General features: G+C 43.9%; 1 protein-coding gene across 5 annotated transcripts in view; it reads right to left on the bottom strand.

Moving 5' to 3' along the window:
- The window catches only part of CIITA (class II major histocompatibility complex transactivator), a 58,065-nt gene extending 33,411 nt beyond the window's left edge, over nucleotides 1-24,654 (bottom strand). Inside the window, exons 1-6 of one of the 5 annotated variants that reach the window (XM_061600023.1) lie at nucleotides 24,396-24,654; nucleotides 12,138-12,239; nucleotides 6,154-6,282; nucleotides 3,492-3,551; nucleotides 2,475-2,540; nucleotides 733-774 (exon numbers count right to left, since the gene is read on the bottom strand). In XM_061600023.1, the coding sequence (XP_061456007.1) occupies nucleotides 733-774; nucleotides 2,475-2,540; nucleotides 3,492-3,551; nucleotides 6,154-6,282; nucleotides 12,138-12,239; nucleotides 24,396-24,654 (658 nt within the window). The other 4 variants (XM_061600026.1, XM_061600024.1, XM_061600027.1 and 1 more) reach the window with 4 other exon arrangements.
- Between the last annotated feature and the right edge of the window lie 294 nt (nucleotides 24,655-24,948).

The following is a 24,948-nucleotide window of genomic DNA, read 5'->3' as shown; positions in this document are numbered from 1 at the left end:
TTTTGATTGTAAGCACGCAAGCAGGGAGTGTCTTGTTTATTATTTTTATTAATATTTTGTAAGCCATTGTGGGAGATTTTTCAGTTGAAGAGTGCAATAAAAATGGCGTCAAACAAACAAATAAATAAATAATGTGAGTGCAACAGCCACTTTTGACCGTGCATGCATCCCCTGGAGGGTTGGCCAAGGATGAATTTTGACCCCTTGGGCCAAAACAAACAAACAAATAAATAGCCAACTCTGCAATAAACAAACAAATGAAATGAAAATTGACCCTAGGGAAGACTTCACTTTCAGAACTTTCCATCAATTGATCAAGTGGGAAGCATGAGGCAATATCATTGTATTCAAAGCACATAGTATCTAAGTCATCCATGTAGGAAAGGACTAATTGCAGGTATAATTGCTATAGGAAAACTAGATAAGAATGTTGTGTGTGTCCCTTTGCAGAGACAAAGTAGATTTGGAGAGGCAAGTTCTGTTGTGCATGTCTATTCTATTAGAGCAGCCTTTCCCAACCAGTGTGCCTCCAGATGTTGTTGAACCACAATTCCCATCTTTCCTGACCATTGGCAATGCTGGCTGAGGCTGATGGGAGGTGTGGTCCAACAACATCTGGAGGCACACTGGTTGGGAAAGGCTGTATTAGAGAAACAAGCTCCCTTATAATGTCGTAGCCAGGCACATTTATCTTTCTGGGACGCCCAGCTATTGATGCAACTACCAACTCACCGACTTTCCTTCGTTTGGCTTCCAGGGCATCAGAACAGCTGCCTGTGGGTGGAAAAAAGCAAGATGAAGATCCAGCTGTTTGAACAATGGCTTCAGAAGATTTGACTTCTCCCCATCAGAGCTGTAGGGATGGAAGAAACTACACTTCTGATGGAATCCTTGATATTTGCAAATGTCCATGGATTTTGCATGCCTTTATGGTCACCTAGAGACTTATACTTTGAGCCTGGAAGGATAATTTCCCACCAACTATTACACAATGGTCTGGGGACCTTATTGCCCTTGCTACATATTAACATATTTCTTGTAAAAGTCAACTTCTTGTGGATACCTATTTGACCATTTGGAGGGCATATACGGATTTATATGCTTAACCTAAGATGCATGTATTGATGGCTATTGCACTTTTCATGTGAGCTGATGGTTCTTTCATTCTTTCTTTGTTAAATTTGCTATAAAAACCTCATTTTTTTAAAAAAAGGAATTTTAATTGTGTTGATCAGGATGAGACCTATGGTATGCAGGGGTTGGGTTCAACCCTGTTTTTTTGTGTTGTGGTCTTGACAAAAATTGCTCCTCCCCAATACCACCAATGGCACCAATACCAATGGCACCTGTCCTCATGTGCTAATCCAACCAGCTGATATGAGGATATGGCTGATAGGCATTGGGTGAAGAGCTGGTAGAGAAAACTGGATGCAACCAATAGAAGAACTTCTTTCACCTAAATGAGCCTGCCAATTAAGACCATTTTTTTGGGGGGAGGGACTTTTCTGGGGGCCCTGCCTTTGGTGGTAAGGCAGGTCATGGCAATCAGGTTGCCCATAGAATTGTAGAGTTGGAAGGGGCCTGTAAGGCCATCGAGTCCAACCCCCTGCTCAATGCAGGAATCCAAAGCAGAGCATACCCGACAGTCTGAAAAGGGTTCTCTGCAGCGGCTCTAGGGCCATGAATGGCCTTTGATTGTATCTAGCCCCTTTTTAAATGGGCCAATTGCTCTTTTATTCTGCTTTCAAAACAGTAGGGAACTTCTCGGCCTTCCCATGCTGCTGAACTAAAGCTCCCAGCAGTGCCAGCAGCAATCGCGACCAGTGGGACGGCTCAGGCAAGGCTGCGTTGCTTTCCCAGCTTCCCAACGCTGCTGCAGAGCAGGAAGTTCGGTGCAATGTGGCACAGACAATGTGGTGCTCCTGCTGCCATGTGCTGCCGTGCTCCCTGCGCCTTCCTCCTTCCCCTCTCAGTCAGCGACAGTGACCCGCGGTGTTGGGAAGCTAGGATAGCAACGCAGCTCCACCTGCACTGCCCCAACAACTGCTACTGCCTAGCAGTCATGGCCAGGGATGGTGGGATCTGTCATTTCATATGGTCTGAAGGCACATGAGGCCAGCACCCTGGGTCAGGTCTGGTCAGTGGCTGGATGGGAGACCATCTGGGTCATGGAAAGAAAGGCAGGGTATAAATGTAATAAATAAATAAATAATGAATAGTTCATCAACATCTCGAAGGCCAAAGGTTCCCTACATCTTTTTTTAAAAAATTAACCATTAGTACATGGCTTTTTATCTGCTGTTGCTTTCACGTATTTTTATACCTTATCTTCCGATTTGCATAAGGCAGGTGACGCATACCTAAAACAAATGCCTAAAATCAATTTCAAAACCTGAAAGATGTCCCAACCCACACCCATTCCCTGTTCGGCCCCCTAGCAATCATCCCTGCTCTTCCTGCCACTCTCCACTTACGCCGTTTCTTCGCCTCTGTGCATCCCCCTGGGCGTTCAGCGGCTGTCTCGTCTGAAACGAGGCTTCCTGGTTGGTTGTTTTGAAGAAGGAAAGGAAAGAACAGATTGCTGTTAGCACTTGGATCAAATAGACCACAAAAACACAAAAAAACCCCCACCATGATCTAAGGCGGGGGGGGGGGGAGAGAGAGAGAGATCCAAAGTATGCATTTTATTTCCAAAAGGGTAGCCTTCCCCAACCTGCTGTCTTCGGGATGCTTTGAACAACTCCCATCAGCCCCAGCTAGCACAGTTAGGGCTAGGAATGGGTGAGAATTTTGATTCAGTTCGCACTGCAAGCAGAATTGATCAAATTTGCAATTTCCAAAACAATATGAGAACCAAAACACAGCCATCCTTCAAAATTCACATTTATTAGAATTTTGGGATGCAGTTCGCCAACTAAACAACATTTACCAAAATGCATATATCAGGGGAAAGTGTGCATAAAAATGAATAGGTGAGTGAAAATAACATGGAAAAAGGCATGAAACGATGAGAAATGGCTTTCAAAAAGGTGTCAAAACTGCCTACAAAAATGTGTTTATTTGGAGAAATTTGCACTAAAATGGTGGAGAATTTTCATGAGGACTTTTTTTTTAAAAAAAAATGGAAATCACTGCAGAAATGTAGAGAACTGAATTTAACATTGGAACAATGAGAAACTGAGAACTAAATAGACAGATGTTTCCATCCCTAGTCAGGGCTTAGGGGACTTGTAGTCCTTCAGCATCTTTGGTGTTTCAGGCAGAAAACCCAAATGGCACCCCTCACCTGCCAATTAAATGGACCACCCTCCAGCAACATGTTCTTCTGCACAAGACCTATTTGCTTCAAGGAGAATGTCCCACTGGGGTGTAACTTCCTGGTCAGGTAACAGCCTGTCGTGAGAGAGAGAGACATCTCCCCCACAACGGGATCCCAAATTCACCACCTAGCTTGTCTCCCGGAACCAAAGGGTGTCACGCCAGAAACTTACCAAACAGATCTTCCTCTGGTTTCTCTTGCTGGTCTTTCAGTAAGTATTCAGCCAAGGCAGCTAAAGAGTTAAAAAAAAAAAGGAGGGGTAACACAATGTGAGAAACTGTGCCAGTGAATTCTTTTTGGAAAGAAAGAAGCTCAAACCTCTCATGAAAGCAATTGGCCTCTCGCCACGTTTGCCCACGTCGGCTTAAAGATGTTTTGCAATTTTCCACTGGGGCCACGTCAAACTTCTGCTCCAGCCACAGCAGAATTCTGCAACCCACATAAATTATGCAAGTGAAGAACAACTGCGCAGTGGTTTTGCTTGCTTTATTGTGATCGTCGGGAAGTGGAGAAGACCTATGAAAGGCACTGGTGCTCCGCTTTCCTGTCTGGGTGTCCTCTGCTAGCTCCTGAGGCTTTTTGCACATGTGCCGTCAAAGCGGTGGCAGTTGTTGGCTCCTGGTCAGCGGGGCAATCCACTCTGGATTTTAGTCCAGATTCCAAGGAGCTGTTCAAGGTACTGAAATCTATTCCCCATTCTCTACTGACATGAAGTCACCAGCCTCCAATGAGTTAAGGCAAGGGAACAGCTTAGTATTTATTGTTATTCATTTCACATCTGAATCACTTTCCTTGAGGCACTCCAAATCAATCTACAGTATAATACATATATAAAACAGTCCCTTCTATGAAAACAGTTAACAACAATGCCATATTTATATAAAAATTATAAATATAAAAACTGTTTAAACAAAATCAGTTTGAGGCCCTCCTCCGGGTGCCTACTCCAAGGGAAGCTCGGAGGGTGGCAACAAGGGAGAGGGCCTTCTCAGTGGTGGCCCCCAAATTATGGGATGATCTCCCTGACGAGGTGCGCCTGGCGCCAACACTGTTATCTTTTCGGCGCCAGGTCAAGACTTTTCTCTTCGCCCAGGCATTTTAGCGAGTGTTTTAAATTGTTTTTATATTGTTTTAAATTTTAAAATTGTGTTTTAAATTGTTTTTAAAATATGTGTTTTAAATTGTATATTTGTTTTAATGTTTTTGATTGCTGTAAACCGCCCAGAGAGCTTCGGCTATGGGGCGGTATACAAGTGCAATAAATAAATAAATAAATAAATATACTTAGCAACTAGGATAATGATTTGAGAAGCCTTATTGAAAGAGGAACGTTTTTAGCAAGCACCAAAAAGACAATAGAGAAGGCATCTGTGTGATACACAGTGGGAGGGGGTTCCAAAGGGTAGGAGCCACCACCCTTAGGATAATCATATGGAAGTTAATGTTACCCAGAAAGTGTCTGGGAAACTGGGTCTGGCCAACGGATCTTTACCTCTCCCACTCCTGCAAGCTAACTTTGAAAGGTGGGTGCCCACCTGTCAATCATCTGGTGGAATAATTATGCCAGGTGACCCATTTCCCTTTGCTTGTGTGGCTTGAAATCATTCACACAGGCAAAGGCACAGCACTTAGCGGATTGTGACAGGTGGCACCTGCAAAGGCACAGGACTTTTCAAGCACTACCAGTCAGCTGATTGTCGGCACTTGCAAAGCCCCTGTGCCTTTGAAGGCGCTGCTGATAAGCTGTGCCTGCAAAGCTACCTTTTTACCTGACACCAGGTGTAAGACAGGTGAGTATGGCTTGGCTAAAACAGCATCACGGGCCAAACAGAGAGGCCTGGTGAGCCTAATTAAGCCCATGGGCCAGAAGTTCCTTGCATTGAGCAGGGGATTGGACTTGATTACCTTATGGGTCCCTTCCAACTCTACCACTCTGTGATTCTATGGTCACTTCCTTGAAGGGTGAGGGTCAGGCAGTCTTTTAGGCAGACACAGCAGCTTTATAGTGAGCCAGAGCATGGGTCCATCTAGCTCAGAGTAGCATCTTGTTACTCCAACCTTTGTCAATCTGGTGCCTTCCAGACAATGTTTGTTTGTTTCTTAGATTTATATCCCACCCTTCCTCCCAGTAGGAGCCCAGCTTTCATCATTCTCAGCCAGCATGGCCAGTGGTCAGGGATGATGGGAGCTGTAGTCCAACAACATCTGGAGGGCATCAGAGTCCCTTCTGTGACATCAGAGCAGCTCACCCAATCAGCACCAGCAGCTTCTGTATGCTGCTTGGATTGCATATGCACAAAAGTGGGCTAAAACAAAATAAAAGGACTGAAGTCAGCATATCTACACTATTTTTTAATAGCCATTTTATTTATTTATTTTATTTATTAAATTTATTAGTCGCCCATCTGGCTGGTTGTCCAGCCACTCTGGGTGACGTACAAGATAAAACAATACATTAAAACATTAAAATTTAAAACCATAACAGTAAAAAACCTAACCCACCCCAAAAGCCTGCCTGAAGAGCCAGGTCTTCAAGGCCCGGCGGAAGCTTATCATAGAAGGGGCATGGTGGAGATCATTTGGGAGAGAGTTCCACAGGGTGGGGGCTACTATTGAAAAAGCCCTCTCTCTAGTCCTCACCAGTCTAGCTGTTTTAACTGGTGGGATCGAGAGAAGGTCTTCTGAGGCTGATCTTGTTGAGCGGCATCCCTGACGATGCTGGATGCGCTCCTTCAAAGCCTTTGGCTGTAAGGCAGCCTACAAAAGAAAATCTAAAACAAAACTGACCTTGAAACAAACCACTTTCTCTCCACTCTGGACATGACACTCCTTACCTATTTTGTCATAGGCCTCTCCTGTGTCTGAACACAGGCAGACTTTCTCCCCACTCTCATCACTTTCCACTGTGTAAAAGACATCAGGATTGTTGTCCTGATCATCAATGATATTGTCAGAAGGTTGATCTAGAGTAAAATAAAACAAAACAAAACAAAAAGAGACATTCATAGTGTACAGTAGTATCTATGCAGCTTTTATCTTAATGTGGAAGGACAATAAGCATCAGCTGCAGGAATGTCTTATATCTCTGCCAATGTGTAGCAGTTCTATGTAGTTTCAACACAGAACTTTAGACAGTAAGAGTGATTTCCCACTGTGGCATAAAGATTATCATAACCTGCTCCCTTGCCTTGACTGCCCATGTCTAAAAGGCAGAAAAATTGTCTTTTTTAAAAAAATGTGTTAACTACTATTCAGGAAGTGGGTTTCCCAGGGGTGGCTGGTGCCTGCTGGGACAGGTGGCATGGAATGCAGGGAGCCCAAATAGTAGATGGAGTCAGAGCCAATGACAGACAGAGCCAACTCATTCTACTTGTGTGATCTTCCTTCTCCCTGCTGAATTCTGCAAGGGCAAAACTGAGACCCAGGGAGCTCACAGGAAGTTGGTTATAAGCAAGAAGGCAAGCAGGGGGACTTGGAGGAATCAAGAGTGAGGTTGGTGAGGCAGTGCCCCATTTGCCCTAATGGAGAAGAATTTCTGCTTGCCTGTTTTCTTGTGACACCTGAGAATGTTTTCTCTGAAGCCCTTTGTTAATCCTGTCAATAATGCCTCCTATATATCCATATGTAAGTCTGTCTACCCGGGGAATGGCTGCAGGTGGATCCATGGGACATGGGCTCAGAATTTTTTTTCTAAGTGATCCAGATGTTTCTAGATGGGTAATGAGTTTCGGGGAAATTTAAGAGGGAGTTCATCTGGATTACTAGATAGGCTATTAATTTAGGGCAATAAAAGAACTTAAGATAACTTTATCTAGGGATAATTTTTGGGGAGGGGTAATCAATGAGTGTGAAATGAAGTGTAATTGACATGGAGGAGCATCTGTTGGGAAATTAAATGGAAGCAAATCAATTGAAGAGGGATCAATGCGGGATGATCTGGGGAGGTAAGCAAATTAGAGAACTGCAGAGATATGGGTCAGAAATTAGTTGCCTTGCCCTCTGTGATGTTTAGAAACTAAATGTGCATCTATGCAAATAAATCAGCATAAGCAAATATTATGCCCATTTGTTTCTGTCAGCCCATGCCTTGAATCCTTTATGTACCTAGCGATGCCCCTGCTTGAGGAGTGTAATCTTCTCTGCAAGCTGAAAAGGGAAATCCCTAAGAAAAAAACCCGTTGTGCTATTTTCCTGTCCACTGTTTCCTGGTTGAAACTGCTTGTTCAAAGCTGCTGTTAGCCTGTTGGGGTGGAGTGTGGAGTGGAGTATTGATAGGCAGGGATGGGCGAATCCATCCATTTCAGCTTCTCTCTGTTTTTCCAACCTTAACTTCAGATATCCTCATTTCCACACTGTGAACGTTCATCAGCATGTTAGTGCACCTTCCTCCTAATGTTCACACTTTTGCGTGCAATTTTGCCTAATATACACATTCTTGCAAATCAATTTCCCCTAATGTAATGCAGTTCTGGTGTGTTATTTTCACAAATCCATGCATTTTTATGCACACTTTACCCTCGTATATGCATTTTTGTATACATTCCTTGGCTGGAGAACTGCATTGCAAAATTTGGAGAAGTGGGAATCTCAAAGGATGGCTTTGTTTCAGTTTGCTTATTGTTTCTGGAAGTGGGAATTAGGGAGGTTCGCCTTTAAATGTGAACAGAACGGCATTTCTCTCCCATCCTTATGAACATGCTTAGGGTGCCTGTTTAAAAGGTTTTTCTGGTCTGTTGCAGTTTCAGTGGGGCGGGCAATTTAGATCAGGAAAATGGTGCAGAGAGGAGGTTTATTCTCCTTCCTTCACCATCCTGCTCCCATCCAGTTCCTAGCACCATTCCCGTAAAGCTGCTTTTAAGTTTGTTTATTTAGAAAAAAGAAACAGGAAATCCAGTCCAAAAATACCTGATTTGGCCAAAGGTTGCCCTCAAGTACTTCCTTTCCTACCCTTCATCTCCCTCCCCAGAGTCAACCATCTCCCTGGTCAAAGAAGAGAATAAAGGCAGGCTGGTGTTGTTGTGCTTTTTCTTTTTTTGCTAGATGCAGACAGCCAGAACCGCCCTGGAAATGCCTCTTTTGTTTCTTGCACTTACACCCTGTCCCATTTGTCATTTGACTCCGACATGTCTTTTTGCAAGCTTTGCATTGGTACAATGAAAGCTGCAATCCCATGCACACTTGCTTAGGTGTAACTGCTGTGCTGGTGGCTCCGTGTCAGTGCACAGCTCCTTGAAAGTTTGGACTAAAACCCGGAGTGGATTCCACTGCCCTACTGACACGGAGCCACCAGCTGCCATTGCTGTTGAGCACAGTGGGACTTAGTTCTGAATAAACATGCCTAGCCTTTCACCGTGCATCATAAACTGGAGACACTATGGAGCCCCGCCGAACATCCGGTCACAATTAAGAGTTGGGGTAGATGAATCTGTCCATGTTGATTTCTCCCTAGTTTCTCCGTCTTTCGGTCTTAAGTTCAGTTCTCCACATTTCCACATCAGTTCGCAAATTTATATTTAAAAAGTCCTCATGAAAATTCATCAGCAGTTTAGTGGACGTTTCTGCTGAAATGCACATTTTCTGAAGCAATTTGTGATCAATAGAAAAGAGTACTTGGCTCCAAGTCCTCTGGAATCAGTAAGAGATAGTCAGAAAAAGGAAACACTGGGACGGGACTTAAATGTGGAAGAAGAAGAATTTATTCAGAATTAAAGATTTGGTAGCTAGGAAAGAAGTGATCTGTCAGTTTCAGTTCTCTCGGGTTCTCATTTTTCTATTGTTAAATTCAGTTTTCTACATTTCTACATCCCTTCGTGGTTTTTTAAAAAAATATACTCAGAAAAATTCTTCAGCATTTTAGTGCAAATTTCTCTCAATAAACACATTTTTGTATGCAGTTTTGACCACTGTACACGTTTTTGTAAGCAATTTCAATATAATGCGTTTTAACATTATTTTCACTAATATATTCATTGTTATGCACACTTTCCTTTTGTAAACAATGTTTCATTGGACAGCTGCTTTGCAAATTCCGGATAAGTTTGAGTTTTGAAGGATGGCTGTGTTTTAGTTCTCATATTGTTTCAAAAAGTGGAAATATGGAACTCCCTGCCTATTGACATCAGGTAGATGTCTTCACTGTGTTCTTTACAGTGCCTGCTTAAAACCTTTATGTTTAGGCAAGCCTATCCAGACACACAGATGTTGATATGTTTTAATCTCTTTTTAGTGTGTTCCTCTTTTAACAGTTTTAAACATGCTTTTAATTACTTATTTTTAACTGTTTTAATTGATCATTTTAATGTTCTTTGTAAACCACATAGAGATTTTCTACAATCCAGCGATATATATATTTTGTTAAATAAAATAAATAAATAAATAAATAAATAATAGTGCTTGCTGCTTGAGTGACAAGCTACATCTGCTGACTTCCCCTCTTTTGCACTACTATTAAAGGGGCAGAAGCCTTATCCTATTCATCACCTGGCCACCCAGTTGTGGGCAGTAGTGTAGTGGCAAATTCAGAAATGAAAGGTCCCTTCATGTTAGTCACAGCCATGCCCCCCTTCTTTGCTAGGTTAAGAATGAGATCCTTTTTAAACCTTCTCCCACAACAACAGATATCTCTAGGAGCCGATAAGCATGAAAGGGGAGTGTGTTAGCTGCTGAGAAGAGTCTTCTCAGTGGCTGACTTACCTTCTTTCACTCTGATTGGCTCCAATGAGCAGGAAAGGACAAGAAAGCATGTTAGAAGATTCCTCTCAGTGACTAACACATTCCCCTTTCATCAGAGCTTGGAAAAGTTACTTTTTTGAACTACAACTCCCATTAGCCCAATCCAGTGGCCATGCTGGCTGGGGCTGATGGGAGTTGTAGTTCAAAGAAGATATAGGAACCATGCTGAGACCCTGCTCTGAAAAAAGTAGGGGGTCTAACAGCCCCCTAGACCCTGGATGACTACACCCCTGGTTGTGGATATTTGGCTGCTTATGTTTGGAGAGGAGTTTGAGAAGAGGAAGCAGCACCTATGGGGGAACATATGTGCTCCTATAGGCAAGTTGGAGGCTGGTGGCTCTGATGTCAGTGGGGCAGTGAATCCATTCCAGGTTTTAGCCCGAACTTTCAATGAGCTAGTCCCAAAATAGGTTCAGCACCTTGAACAGCTCCTTGAAAGTTTGAACTAAAACCCAGATCAGATTCACTGCCCCAATGACATTGGAGCCACCAGCCGCCACTGCTAAAGGAACATGTACAAAATCAGATCCTTGATCCATCTGGCACAGCATCGTCCGCACTGACTAGCAGTGGCTCTCCACTGATTGTGAGAGCTTCCAGTCCAGATGGGTGTTTATAGTGGGACAGGCGGTCCTCGTGCATGCAAGTTTTTTGCTGCATCCACATGATGCCATTGGCATCAAAATGCCAGTCCACCCACCCCATTGAATCCAAATGTATCCTTTTGAGGGAAAATCTGGTGTTAATAAAACACAACCTGTTCCCAAAGATCTGTTTGCTGTATCTGAACAACCCATTTGCAATGTTAACCCTCTCCGTCTGGGGACACCCGAAGAGAGTGGTTTTTCCCAGCCCTACCTGGTAAAGCCAATGAATGAACTAGCTATTATTATTATTATTATTGCCCACCTTCCAACAGTAGGTTCCAGAACAGGTTCCAGAAATTTAAAACACAGTATTAAAAACAATTTAGACACAATACATTCACAGAACTCGGGTGGGTCCTGAAGCCAGGGCAAAGAGGTGTGTTTTTAGCATTTGCCGAAAGCTGTGCGAAGAAGGTGCATGGAGGGAATTGGATTTTGCATCTGTAGCCATTCCGGTGTGTCTTCCAGAAGGGCGTTGCTGGGTCCTTGGGCAATTGTGATTTTACTGCTTCTTTTATTTTTCATATTGTATTTTATTGTGTTTCCGCTTGAATTCTATGGAATGCAAACTGTAATGGTATATATATTTGTTGTTGTTATGTGCCTTCAAGTCGATTGCGACTTATGGCGACCCTAACGGCTACAGATGGAAAAGGAAAGGGCTGAATAGGATGAATGGCTCCTAAGGGAGTGAGCCTGGGAGGTGGGCTGGGACAGTGATGTGCATGCACTTAAACCAGCAGTGTCTGGAGGGCCGCAGGTTCCCCGTCCCGGCCCCTTAAAGCCAGGCATAGAAAGATGCTCTTGGGTGTGTGTGTGTGTGTGTGTGTGTGTGTGAGAGAGAGAGAGAGAGAGAGAGAGAGAGAGAGAGAGCTGTTTGTGAAAGTCTGCCCATTTCCTCTATCTGTTTGTCTCCTCAGCAACCACTATGCTTGCCCCCAGAGCAGAAAATGGACACAAAATCCCCACAATGCACTGCACACATTCAAAAGCGACTCATCTGCTCAGCCAGCCTTTGCCAAACTGGAACCCTTCAGATGTTTTGGAATCGACAGATTCAGCTCTAAATGTGAATGGAATCGATTTTCTCCCCCATCCCTCGTTAGGACACCTCTCTCCACCCCGCAGTTCAGATCTTGCCTCTGCCGTAAACTCATTGCCGCCCTCTCTTCCTTATCCTCCCCCTCCTCGCCCTTTCCCATTTGAAAAATGGCTGTAAAGAAAAAGCTAACCTACCTCACAGGCATGTTGTAGGGATAACCAAGCTGACGTTTGCATGCTGCTCTGAATACTTGAAGTGCGCAGAGTATTGTTGCTTTAACTGAAGCCAGAGGGAAGCCCACCTTTTGCCCCATTCAAATGCCATGAGATGTTTAAAAAAACAAAACAAAACATGGAATATTCTTTATGCCATGATTAGCCACCTCGGGAAAGCTCACCTGTTTCTGCTATTTGCTTATACAGAACTGGAAGGTCGACGTCACCATACAGCAGTTCCAAGTAGCTCTTCCCAGCTAGGATTCCTGGGTCCATTGTGTTATCTGAAATCATCATCATCATCATCATCAATAAAATAAAATAAAAGTGTATAATACCGTCTTTTCCATCATTTCCCTTTTTTAAAAAAAACATTGAATTTAACCATTATAACTATTTATTTATTTATTTATTAGTACATTTACATGCCACCTTTCCTTCAAGGAGCTCAAGGTGGTGTACAAGCATGGCTCTCCCCCACCTCCATCGTATCCTCCCAACAACCCTGTGAGGTAGGATAGGCTGAGAGACTCTGTTTAGCCCAAGGCCACCCAGTGAGCTTCATGGCTGAGTGAGGATTCCAACCCTGGTCTCCCAGGTTCCAGACCAACACTCTAACCACTACATCACACTGGCTAACGTGTATATTATGAAAATGCCAAAAATAAAACCAACCAACAAGCAATAATCAAAGCAGATGTAAATGATAAACGGCAAATAACCCCAGGAAATATATGAAATCAGTTACGGAGGATTTGTTATAGACTGTCAATACTAGGACCATTGGGCTTAACTTTAATATTTTTCTTTCCCTGTTCAGAAAACCCACAGGTGGAGAAACCCATCAGGCCGAGGCCAGCCATGCTCCTCCATGCTTGCAAAAACCATCAAATCACGCCACACTGCCAAAAGAAATCATTTCTACACTGGCTCCGCATCACCTTAAACTGTATCAGTTTCTCAAGCAATCCTGCCCATGGTGGCTGGTGCCCTTTGGGAGTGGTAGGGCAGAAGGCTGGGAGCCCAACAGTAGGTGGAGCCAGAGCCAATGACAGGCAGAGGCACTAACCCTAGTTCCCTCCCCCATCCTCCTCCTTGCTGAGTTCTAACAGGGCAGCACAGGGACTAAGGCGGAGGAGACAGCCGACAGCCAGTGCTGACCCCTGGACTGGTTGCAAGTAAGAAGGCAGGCAGGTGGGGGCTGGCTGAGGGCAGACTGAGGTTGGCGGGGCACTGTCCCATTTGCCCTAATGGACCAGCCTCCCCTGATGCTGCAGCCCAGATCTTTTGGTACCAGGAATTGATCAATACCCCAGGCAGGGAATTATGCCAGGCCTGTGCCACCAGCACTGTGGCTCACAGTCCTCTCCCTCTCCACATGCTTCTGTATCCCCTTGCCTATCTCCCCCCCTCCTTTTGCAAATCAGGCCCACTTTCGTTTCCTCAATATTAGTGCTGCTAAGCCCAATTGTGTCATTGCTCAGTTTTGTTGATTCCCCCCCCACCTCAAAGAATGCCCCTATTTGAGGTATGTGGTTTTTTGTTTTGTTTGTTCAAGTGGGGCTTGGAAATGTACAAAAATATGTGGCTTCGTGTGTATTTTTAAAATGCAGGTGCTGATGCACTTCATTGCTTGGCTTTGTAAAGTCAAGCGCTTATGCCCATTAGGACAGAGGGTGGTATCCAATGCACTTGTTCCATTAGTGCGGGGATTAATGCTTGCGCAACGGAAGATCGCCCTCTCTCCTCCCACTGTGTATGCCCTCCCCAACTCTGCTCTGGAGTGTTTGGGGAACTACCAGAACAGATTTGGGGGGGAGGTGCCGGGAGAGAGGGGGAGTTCCATTGTGCAAGTGTCAATCCTTGCCCTGACCTCCTTATTCAGAGGCAGTATACATTGGGATATTATTTACTTATTTATTTACACCCCACCGTTCTTTCATCATGGAATTCAAGGCAGTGTACAAATTTGTCCCCTATTGGTCTTCTGTCCAGGAGATTGAACACACCCAGACCTCTTAGCTTTAGCAAGGTGATGGCTTCACATGATCATAAGAATATAGGAATCTCCTGTGTTCCCAAGGCCTCTTTCCTGATCAGTCACCACCAGTTCAGACCCCATAAGCATATATGTGAAATGTAGGTTTTCCCCCTCCAATATGGGTCACTTTACACTGGCTTACAAGGAATTGCATTTATTTTATTTCACATTCACCCAATTTGGAGAGATCCTTTTGGAGTTCTTTGCAATCCTTATTTTCACCTCTCTGAACAATTTGTTATCATCAGCAAACTTGGCTACCCCACCGTTCACCCCTAACTCTAGATCATTAATTCACACGTTTAAAAAGCACAGGTCCCTGGGTCCAAAGGTCCCTAGGACCAGGGATGGAAGGATCTGTCATTTTCAGTTCTCTCTCTGTCTCACTTTTCCAGTTCAGTTCTTCAGGTTTCTGTAGCAATTTGTGATACATTTTTTAAAATCCTCATAAAAATTATTCCACATTTTTGTGCAAACTTCTGACACATTTTTGTTTGTAGTTTTGACAAATGTACACATTTTTTGCAATCCATTTCTCCTACTGTAAGGCATTTTTGTAGGCTATTTTCACTAAGATATTCATTTAGATGCACACGTTCCCCTAACATATGCATTCTTGCAAACATCATTTAGTTGGAGAACTGCATTGCAAAATTCAGATAAGTGCAAATTTTGAAAGATGGCTGTGCTTTGGTTGTCATATTTCTTTCAGAAAGTGCAAATTTGATAGATTTGGCTTTAAATGCAAACTGAATCAAATGAATCCCTCCTTGGGACCTAATGCTGACATCAAGCCACATGAGAGGACTCTGCTTATGGGCTATTTGCAGGCTGACCACTGTGGGGGAAGAGGATAGTCTGATCCAGCAGGGCTCTTTTAAAAAAAAAAACCTCCCCGCCCACAATGTTGCATGCCAAAGTACTATTGCAACTGTGACAAGTTTCAAAAGCTCTTTTTTTTTTGGTAATGTAGCATGACAGTTGACTCAAAAAGAGAAAAAAAAGAGAAAAATTGAAAGGAAAGAAAATCCCCAAACATGCCTTAAGTAGTTTTTTGGATCCCAGCATGGTGTGCCTGACTGCTACAGCAGAGAGCAGCACGGTGGATGTTAAATGAATCCCAAGCTTCATACAGATGTCATTTGGCCTACTGATGTTTAATGCATCAGAGAGTTGGCCTGAATGGCTCTTTACCGGAGAGGGATAATTGAGGACTGGAGAATGCCCACACAAATTGAACAAGGTACAATGAATAATTTTACATCAATGTTATCATTTTCTTTTGCTTTCACTCTCAAAGATAAGAAGATACACCGTTGGGCAATGGATCAAGGATCTTCACATATTACTATTTTTTTTAAAATTTGAAGAAGTTCTTTTTTAAAAACCCAGTGGGGAAAAAACATCTTTATTATGCTGAAGACTAACGGCACTGCCAGACAGGCCACTTATTTCCACAAAGCTGGTTATCATCCTGCACTTTCTAGTGTAATTATTCTCATTACTTTTTAAACCGCATACAAATCCGATCAGAAAAGTAATGGAACATTGCACTGGAAAGTGAAGGGTAACAACGGCGTCTCATCACCATGCAAACACATCAGGGTGAAAATTAATGCTCAATAAACAGGTGATGATTAACTTCCGCACACGTTTTGCTTGGGCCTATCAGCATGATGCTGTAAACACTGCACAGGTTTTTTGCAAGCATATCAGCATGAACATTCAATAAACAGGAAATGTTATACAGTAGGGCCCCGCTTTACAGCGCTTCGCTTTACAGCGTTCTGCTAATACATCAGTTGTGAACTGTAGAAAGGCCCCGCTTTACAGTGCTTGTTCCGCTTTTACGGTGTTTTTTTGCCGCCAGGCGCCATTTTGGTCAATGTAAGTCAATGGGATCCGCTTTGCAGCAGTTTTCGCTTTACAGCGGGGGTCCGGAACGTAACCCGCTGTGTGAGCGGGGCCCTACTGTATAACGTCCATACAAGTTTTGTGCTGGTCTAGAAGCTCCTTAACAAACATGCCATTTAAATCACCTGAGGTCCATCTAAGCTAACCAGTTGTCACAACAAACATCTAAGAGGGCACGTCAAACCACAGTTCTCAGTTCACACGCAAAAAAGGGGAAGAGAAAACCATAACTTTTGATGTCTCCTTTGATTTGCAATATATCTTTATCAAGTCATGTTCTGATTGCTTGTGAAATACAGCTGGTACATTTCGGGGTTCAGTTCTGGTTCCGGTTAAGGTGTCCTGTTGCAAAGGAGGACAAGCAAGCATCCCGCCAAACCAAGAAGAAAAAGATAAGTGAGGAAGCTTGTTACCTAATCTGCTGCAACCAGAACACACAAGGTGTTGCTTTGAATGAGTGGGATGTGCCTATAATTATATAACTCCCTAGGAGGGCTTGAAAAGCAGATGTGGCTTTAGAAATACATGATAACAGGACAGGGCTATCAATGGCTACTAGCCATGATGGCTGTGCTCTGCCACCCTAGTCAGAGGCAGCATGCTTCTGAAAACCAGTTGCCAGAAGCCTCAGGAGGGGAGAGTGTTCTTGCACTCGGGTCCTGCTTGCGGGCTTCCCCCAGGCACCTGGTTGGCCACTGTGAGAACAGGATGCTGGACTAGATGGGCCACTGGCCTGATCCAGCAGGCTCTTCTTATGTTCTTATGTTCTTAAGCTCACCGCACCTCTCCAGGAGGTTAAATGTTTGGTCTTGATCTTGTTCTTTTTGGAAAGAGATTGCGGGAGGTTTATTGATGTTTTCTACTATTTGCATTTATTTACAAATATACAGGTTGCTCATAAGTGGAGGCACAGCTTAAAGCAGCTGTTCCTTATATCATTTTTGTTTTTTTAATGAAATTTGAAAACTTGGGGATGGGCTCTTGAATGTCCTCAAGGGCCCCAGCTAACCGCAACCCTCCTCCCATTCACTGCTGCAGCCTGCGGTGTTGCTTCCCCTACAAAACATGAAAAACAACCCAATGGTCCCCCCAAAAAGGTCAGACTTTTCATTATCAGTAATGCTTCTAATAAATGTCTTTTTGCTGATTGATAAGAAAGCTCCCAGCTTCATTATATTATTGTTACAGATGACTCATTAGTCTGCCACCAGGTAAAACCAGGAATCACAACAAAGGATTGACCTCAATGAGCATGAGGTCAGTCAACAACATAGTACTCAGATTATTGGGTCAGGGGACATGATGAAATCCACGAGCCCTCTTTGACTCCCCATTAATTTAGCCAAATAATGTCCATCCCCAGAACCTTAAAAAAGAAACAAAAACAGGAGCTAAGGGTGCCCCATCACATAGATAAAGAGGCTAGTCTTTATTGAGGGTGCTGAGCCCTAAATAACTACAATGTAGTATACTGATCCATCCTCACCCCACTCTGAGATAAACACTGTAGAGACCCTGGAGAAGGGGGGGCTTCCAGATGGGTGTTTATTCTGGGATCTTAGCTGTCTGTGTATGCAAGCTTTATTCAGTGTCCAACATGTTCCTGGCATCAAAATGCCCACTCGAGTTCCTCCCTTCCCTGTTTCATCTGGAATTACTCTTTCCAAGGAAAACCTGGTAAGCAGGCCCAGCACCAGCAGTTGGCCAGATCGGACAGTGGCCAAGGACTAGGCCCATTGTTGGCATTAATGCCAACTCCCCCCCCCCCAAGTCTGGTGCTGGCCCTGTTGACAAGCTTTTAAAACCACTGTTGCTAACAGGGATAGAAGAATCTGTCCGTTTCAGTTCTCTCAGATTCTCATTGTTCCCAAACTTAAATACAGTTCTCCACATTACTGCAGCAATTTTCAGATTTTTTTTGAAAATCCTCATGAAAATTTATTAGCATTTTAGTGCGAATTTTGCCTCACACACATTTTTGTCTACAGTTTTAACTAATGTACACATTTCTCCAAGCAAATTTTCTTCAGATGATGCATTTTTATATATTATTTTCAGAAATATATACATTTTTATGCACACTTTCCACCTAGTATACGCATTTTTGAAAACATTGTTTAGTTGGCAAACTGCATTGCAAAATTCGAATAAGTGCAAATTGCAAAGTATGGCTGTGTTTTGGTTCTCATATAGTTTCAGAAAATGTGAATAATTATTTGCAATATCGGAACAGCCAGCTTGCAAAACCAGCCCCCTATCTGCAACCCAAGCTGACATGAGAAGGCATTCATGCCTCCAAGGGCCAAACTTGGGTACAAAATAGAAGAGCCGTTTCCCAGGTTAGAGACCAGAAAATGGGGGCACCTCTGCAAAGTAAAAGAGCCCCTTAAAGTCCACAGATTTGCAATAGCTCAAACACATCCAGCAATATACTCTCTGGGCCATAGGTGGTGATAGAAAGGAGTCTAAGCCACAAACATGGACACAGTAAATAAAGAAATGTAAGGCACTCCCCTGCACCCTGCACCCTCAAAATCTCCCTGTAGTCTGTAGAATCAGAAAATAGGGGATGTTCCTGGGGGAATAGGACCATTTGGAGTGGATGATAAGCAACAGGAAGTTTTCAAGGCAGGATGAAAAACTGACCTTTGAGAAAGTGCTCAAGTTCCCCTGTTTGGGAAACCTGCTGGTTGCAGAGTTCACTTTTGCAAGTAATCCTCAAGACGCACAGCAAGCAACTCTGTCGTGGAAGGAGACGAACTGCTGAAAGCAATCGCTCCCTGCAAACCAGCTGCAGAGCAGTTGGACTTGGGCTGGCCATCACAACTTTGGGGGAATCCCAGAAAGGGGAGGAAAGAGGAAATTCCCTTTTATTTTGATACTGTTATGATAAGGACATGTGTCAGGAGGTCTGGAGGAAAGGCCCTCCTCCCCTCCCCCTCCCACCTCCTCTTTCATATTAAATACGCCACCTGTTGCACAGACTGGCAGGTATGAATGCCTGATTTCTAATCTGCCTTGCAGCCAAAAGCTACTGCCCTTCTCCCAAGGTGGCTGTTTGGAGCCAAGAACTTACCGTAAAAGTGGGAAGAGTCCAGTGCTCCGACCCCCGCACAATAAAAACAAGACAGAGCACAAAACTTTGACCTTAGCTCGACCGAGCAACCCTCCCCAGGAATAAAAATCCCCTTCTAATTTGCAGGAGCCCTCCTTCTTACCTTCTGTGCTGCAAATAAGTTCATGCTGGCAGAAGTGAAAGTTGAGCATGCATTTTATTTTCACTTTCGATCCTATTTTTCCTTCGGGTCAGGCTGTGTCTCACTCACCATGCCCACCTCTTTTCCAAGTCACCTAGCAGTTCACTCCCATGTTGACTTCAATGAGAAGTCTTTATGTCTTTCCATGCTGTTCATTCATCACGACTTGCTGTTTAAGACCCTCAGAACCTCAGGAACGCCCTGCTCATCTGGTCTAACATCCTGTTCTTACAAGCAAGAGATAAGCACAATAGTGCTCTCTCCGCTTGTGCTCCCTGCCAACTGGTGTTCAAGGCATGCTGCCTCCGACCATGGAGGGAGAACATAGCCATTGCGGCTAGTAGCCTTTGATAGCCTTACCTTCCATGATTTTGTCTAATCCTCTCTTAAAGCCCTCCCAGTTGGTGGCCACCTCTACATCTTTTGAGAGTGAATTCCATACTTTAACTTTCCATTGTGTGAAGAACATAAGAAGAGCCCTGCTGGATCAGGGCCATGGCCCATTGAGTCTATCATCCTGTCCTCACAGTGGCCAACCAGATGCACATGGGAAGCCCACAAGCAGGACCTGAGTGCAAGAGCACTCTCCCCACTTGTGATTCAAAACAACTGCTTCCGACAGGGGAGGTAGAACCTGTCCATTAGAGCTTGTTGTTGTTGCTGTTGTTGTTATGTGCCTCCAAGTCGACTATGACTTATGGCGACCCTATGAATCAGTGACCTCCAAGAGCATCTGTCATGAACCACCCTGTTCAGATCTTGTAAGTTCAGGTCTGTGGCTTCCTTGATGGAATCAATCCATCTCTTCTTTGGCCTTCCTCTTTTTCTACTCCCTGCTGTTTTTCCCAGCATTATTGTCTTTTCTAGTGAATCATGTCTTCTCATGATGTGTCCAAAGTATGATAACCTCAGTTTCATCATTTTAGCTTCAAGTGATAGTTCTGGTTTAATTTGTTCTGACACCCAATTATTCGTCTTTTTCGTGGTCCATGGTATCCGCAATCATCAGAGCTAGTAGCCATCAGAGCTAGTAGCCATTGATAGCTTTATCCTCCACGAATGCGTCTCAGCCTCGTTTAACATCATCCGAGTTGGTGGCCATTATTGCCTCCTGCGGGAGCGAATTCCATAGCTGAACTATATGCTGTCTGTGTGAAGGACTTCCTTTTGTCTCTCCTGAATCTTCTGTTGCTTCATCCCATCCTTACACTAATTTTATTTATTCATTTATTGATGAGTATGTTTATGTCTCACCCTCTAAGGAGCTCAAGGTGGAGCCCATAGTTGTCACCTCCCCATTTTGATCCTCACAACAACCCTGTGAGGTAGGTTAGATGAGATGCAGTGACTGGCCTAAGGGAGCTTCATGGCTGAGTGAGGATTGGAAGCCTGGTTTCTCCCAGGTCTGAGTCCAGCACTCGGACTGCTACCCCACACAATACAGGCAATAAAAATTGCTCCTGCAGGATGCACAATAGGTCATGCGAGCAACCAAGGAGCACAGCAGGAGGTGGGTGGGGCAGGAAAGAAAGCTGCCACTGCGCTGGTAGAACAGACACCGCATCCCATTGATGCTCAGCCTTCAGTATCCTTGGAAACCTCACTGTAGCCCACCAATCAGGATAGTGGCCACATGCCATCCATACACAGAGGGAGCCAATGAACTTGCAACAACAGGGACACACCCCCAGCACACACTCCTGAGTCATCACACACACAGCCCACAACACTAGTTCCAAGGGCATAGCCAGGAACGATCGCCACCACCCCACTCACTCTGGCCATCCCCTAGGCATCCGTACGGCCAGGGAGTTGAATCCCCCTTATGCTGCTCGCAATCACCCTTTTGGAGCATAATACACAGATGGAAGGAAGAAGGAGCCCACACGACACAGTGCCTGCATGGCTTCCATTGCAGAATGTCCGCAGGGAGCCCACCTCGAACAAGGGTTCAAAACCCACCCCGGGAGCAGGGATGGACAGATCTGTCCATGTCCGTTCTCTCGGTTTCTCATTTTCCCAGTCTTAAATTCAGTTCCACACATTTCTACAGCACTTTGCAATTTTTTTAAAAACAAAACCCCTCATGAAAACCGTCAGCATTTTAGTGCGAATTTCTCCTTACGCGCATATTTTTGGTATGCAGTTTTGACGAGCGTACACATGTTTGCAAGCCCTTGGTTCTACTATAATGCATTTTTGTTACGTTATCGTCACTAAAAGGGTTCATTTTGGTGCACACTTCCCCCTAGCATATGCCTTTTTGTAAACGTCGCTCGGCTGGAGCACTGCATTGTAACATTTGGATAAGAGAGTCTTGCAGGGTGGCTCGGCTCTCAGTTTGTTTTGGAAACTGTGGATTTGATAGATTCGGCTTCAAATGCGAACTGAATCAAATTTCTCCCCCATCCTTACCTGGGAGGGAAAGATCCTTCAACCATGCAGCCAAGGGGAGGGAGTCGGGCATACGACACAGACAGACCTGATGTCAGCAATTGCACTGGCGTGGGCATGCCAAGGCTCATCGGGGCTGATGCCAGACTCAGAGCTTGGAAAAGTTACTTTTTTGAACTACAACGCCCATCAGCCCCAGCCAGCATGGCCACTGGATTGGGCTGATGGGAGCTGTAGTTCAAAAAAGTAACTTTTCCAAGCTCTGGCTATAGCACCCTTTCCTTCTTAGGAATGTTGGCAACTGCCTTCTACCTATCAAGCCAGGCCATCGGTCTGTCTAGCTCAGAACTGTCTATACTGTCCAACAGCAGCCCTGCAGGATTTATTATTTATTTATTTTAAAATATTTCTGTCCCCCCCTTCTACCCTACAATAAGGCACTCAGGGCGGCTACAATAAAATAGCACATATATACAGTAAAATACACAATAAAAATACAAACGTTACAGTAAATTAAAATGCATTACGCAGACACATACACACATGCATGTACACATGTGCATATATATATATATATATATATATATATATATATATATATATATATATATGTACATCTATCACATCGGATCTCTCCCAGCCCTCCCTGGAGATGCCGGGGATCGAACCTGGGACCTTCTGCGTGCAAAGCAGGTGCTCTGCCCCTGAGCCACGGCCCTTCCCCAAAGAACTCAGCCTTATACTGAGTCAGACCATTGGTCCTTCCGTGTCAGCACAGTGTGGTCCATCTAGCTCAGTATTACTTACACTGACTGGCAGCAGCTCTCCAGGGATGCAGGCAGAATTCTTTCCCATCCCTACCTGGAGATGCTGGGGACCGAGCTAGGGAACTTGTGCATGCAGTGCAGATGCTCTGCCACTGTCCTTTCCTCTTAACGCTCCCCTTGAAAGCGTTAGGGGTCAGCGGGATGGAGATGTCCATGGTTAGAGATGCCCATTTTACTATTATTATTTCCTTTAAAAACATCTTGTCCTTTCTTACAACTAAATGCCCAAGGAAAAGGGAGCAAAAGCAAATTGCCGTTTGATTCTTGAAAATCACAACTGTGCTATGATTTAAGCAGAACTTGGAAACGTTACTTTTTTTGAACTACAACTCCCATCAGCCCCAGCCAGCATGGCCACTGGATTGGGCTGATGGGAGTTGTAGTTCAAAAAAAGTAACTTTTCCAAGTTCTGGATTTAAGCAATACTGTAGTGGCAAATTCAGAAATGCGGGATCCCCTTCATAATAGGCACAGCCATGCCCCTTCTAAAATTATATAACCTTAGATTATAGAATAATCTGGCCAGGCTTGAATACTGCTTTCTGCCTCTCTATCACTGTCACCAGTTGATTGTCCTTTCTCACTGTCAGAGACATGACTTGAATTACTGATTTCAGTGTCTACCCGTTTATCTCCTGCTGCTACCAAACTGCTTGATGATGTAGGTAGGATGCTATCAACAGGATTCACCCTTTCTTCTTCTGCAATTATAGAATTCTCACTCTCCACAACTTGGGTTTTTGAAGTAGGAACTCCTTTCACTCTGATCGGCTCCAATCAGCAGGAAAGGACAAGGAAGCAAGTTAGAAGACTTTTCTCAGTGGCTAACACAATCCCCTTTCATGCTGATTGGCTCGTAGGATGCTGGACACATAGGGACCCTGCTGGGACCCAGATCCCAAAAAAGTAAAGACTCTCAGACCCCCTGAGTCCCTGGACAACTACACCCCTGAATTTAAGGAAGTTGAAAATGCAGAACTGCACATGAGTATTTATCTTGCATCAGGGTGCGCAAGCTGTTGTTGTCTGGTGGCTGTTTTGAGTGTTGCTCCAACATATTGGGAATGTAACAGTCAGAGTTGTAAAGCAAGGCATAGGAAGTAAGGAAAGAGTGTTTATTGTGTGCTTGGCAACTGAAGGGATACTTATGGCCATCGAAAGCCCCCAACACACACACCCCGTAAGACCATTACGGTCAGGATCTAAAATGATCTCACTGCCCCCATTGTGCGTACGCATGCAGCCTTTGCTCACTAGGCTGGCCACTTATCCATCACCCCATATGGAGGAAATGTACCCCAAAAAGGAAGACAAAAGAGGATACAGATTTGAATAAAAAATTGCATATGATAATAGATAGATAGATAGATAGATAGATAGATAGATAGATAGATAGATAGATAGATAGATAGATAGATAGATAGATAGATAGATAGATAGATAGATAGATAGATAGATAGATAGATAGATAGATAGATAGATAGATAGATAGATATGCCCATTTAGAAATAATGGGTAGGATTCAGTGCTAGAACTACTCAGAGTAAACCCATTAAAGTTAATCAACACAGCTACCTTAAATTCATTCATTCCAGTGGGTCTTCTTTAGGTAGGACGTGGTGGAATACAACCCAATTATTTTAATGTAAATAAAAACACTACACAACTTGCCATCATCATAGGGAAGTCTGTGACCAGATGAGCTAGGCGTCTGCTCGGTTCGCTGTCCAAGTGTTGATGGGCAGCTCCAATGTCCCTGATCTCTTTTCTTATGGTTATTTATCTTTACACTGGACTTGGACTGGTCAGCCCTTCAAAGAGAGGACACCTTTGAACAGAAGTCTCTTGGAAGCCCTTCAAAGAGAAGACTGTCCTTTGATAAATAAGAACTACAGTCACCCTACTGCTCACAGAACTGAGACTGTTGTAGATTGTAATGATATTTTTTTCTGTGCTGAAAATGCTGAGCATGTGAATGATAAATAGCATTACATAAACCAAGCTTACCACTCAAGATTCTAGTCCTCGCTGACGCAGTGCTTATGGCATCTTGACAATTCAATTGCATGGCGCATTTTTCCACAAAGGTCAGTGAAATTTTCCTTGCTAGATCATCCCTGTCTCTTTCATGAAGCAACGTCTGGTGGTATTCCTTAGATATGACTCGTCCTTCCAACATGAGGTTCAACAGTGCTTGAATCTGGGTGGGCGATGCGTTGCATACAGTTTCTCTAACTCCTGGTAAGATCTCCTTAAAGAGCTCCATACTGGCTGCATCAACTGTGTGATGAGGATTTGAGATAAATGGTGGACTATTTACATATTTATATACATATATAAAAGGCAGTACACATCCCACCATCATCTAAAAAGATGAAGTGAAAGAAGAGAATTGTAGCAACAATTCTGAGGATTCTTGCATGTACATTTCCTCATTTAATTGAAGTTATGAATGCAACTACCAAATCACGCTAACCACAATGTTTTGCTTTCTTTTAATGCTAGAACAGCAAAAATATGTGGAGATAATGTCTGGCAGCTGTTAAAAAAAAGGCAAATT

Source organism: Rhineura floridana, chromosome 17 (assembly GCF_030035675.1).
Source record: "Rhineura floridana isolate rRhiFlo1 chromosome 17, rRhiFlo1.hap2, whole genome shotgun sequence".
Classification (NCBI taxonomy): Eukaryota; Metazoa; Chordata; class Lepidosauria; order Squamata; family Rhineuridae; genus Rhineura; species Rhineura floridana.
Note: the sequence above shows the minus strand (reverse complement) of the source record. Positions and strands in the feature narration are given on the sequence as shown.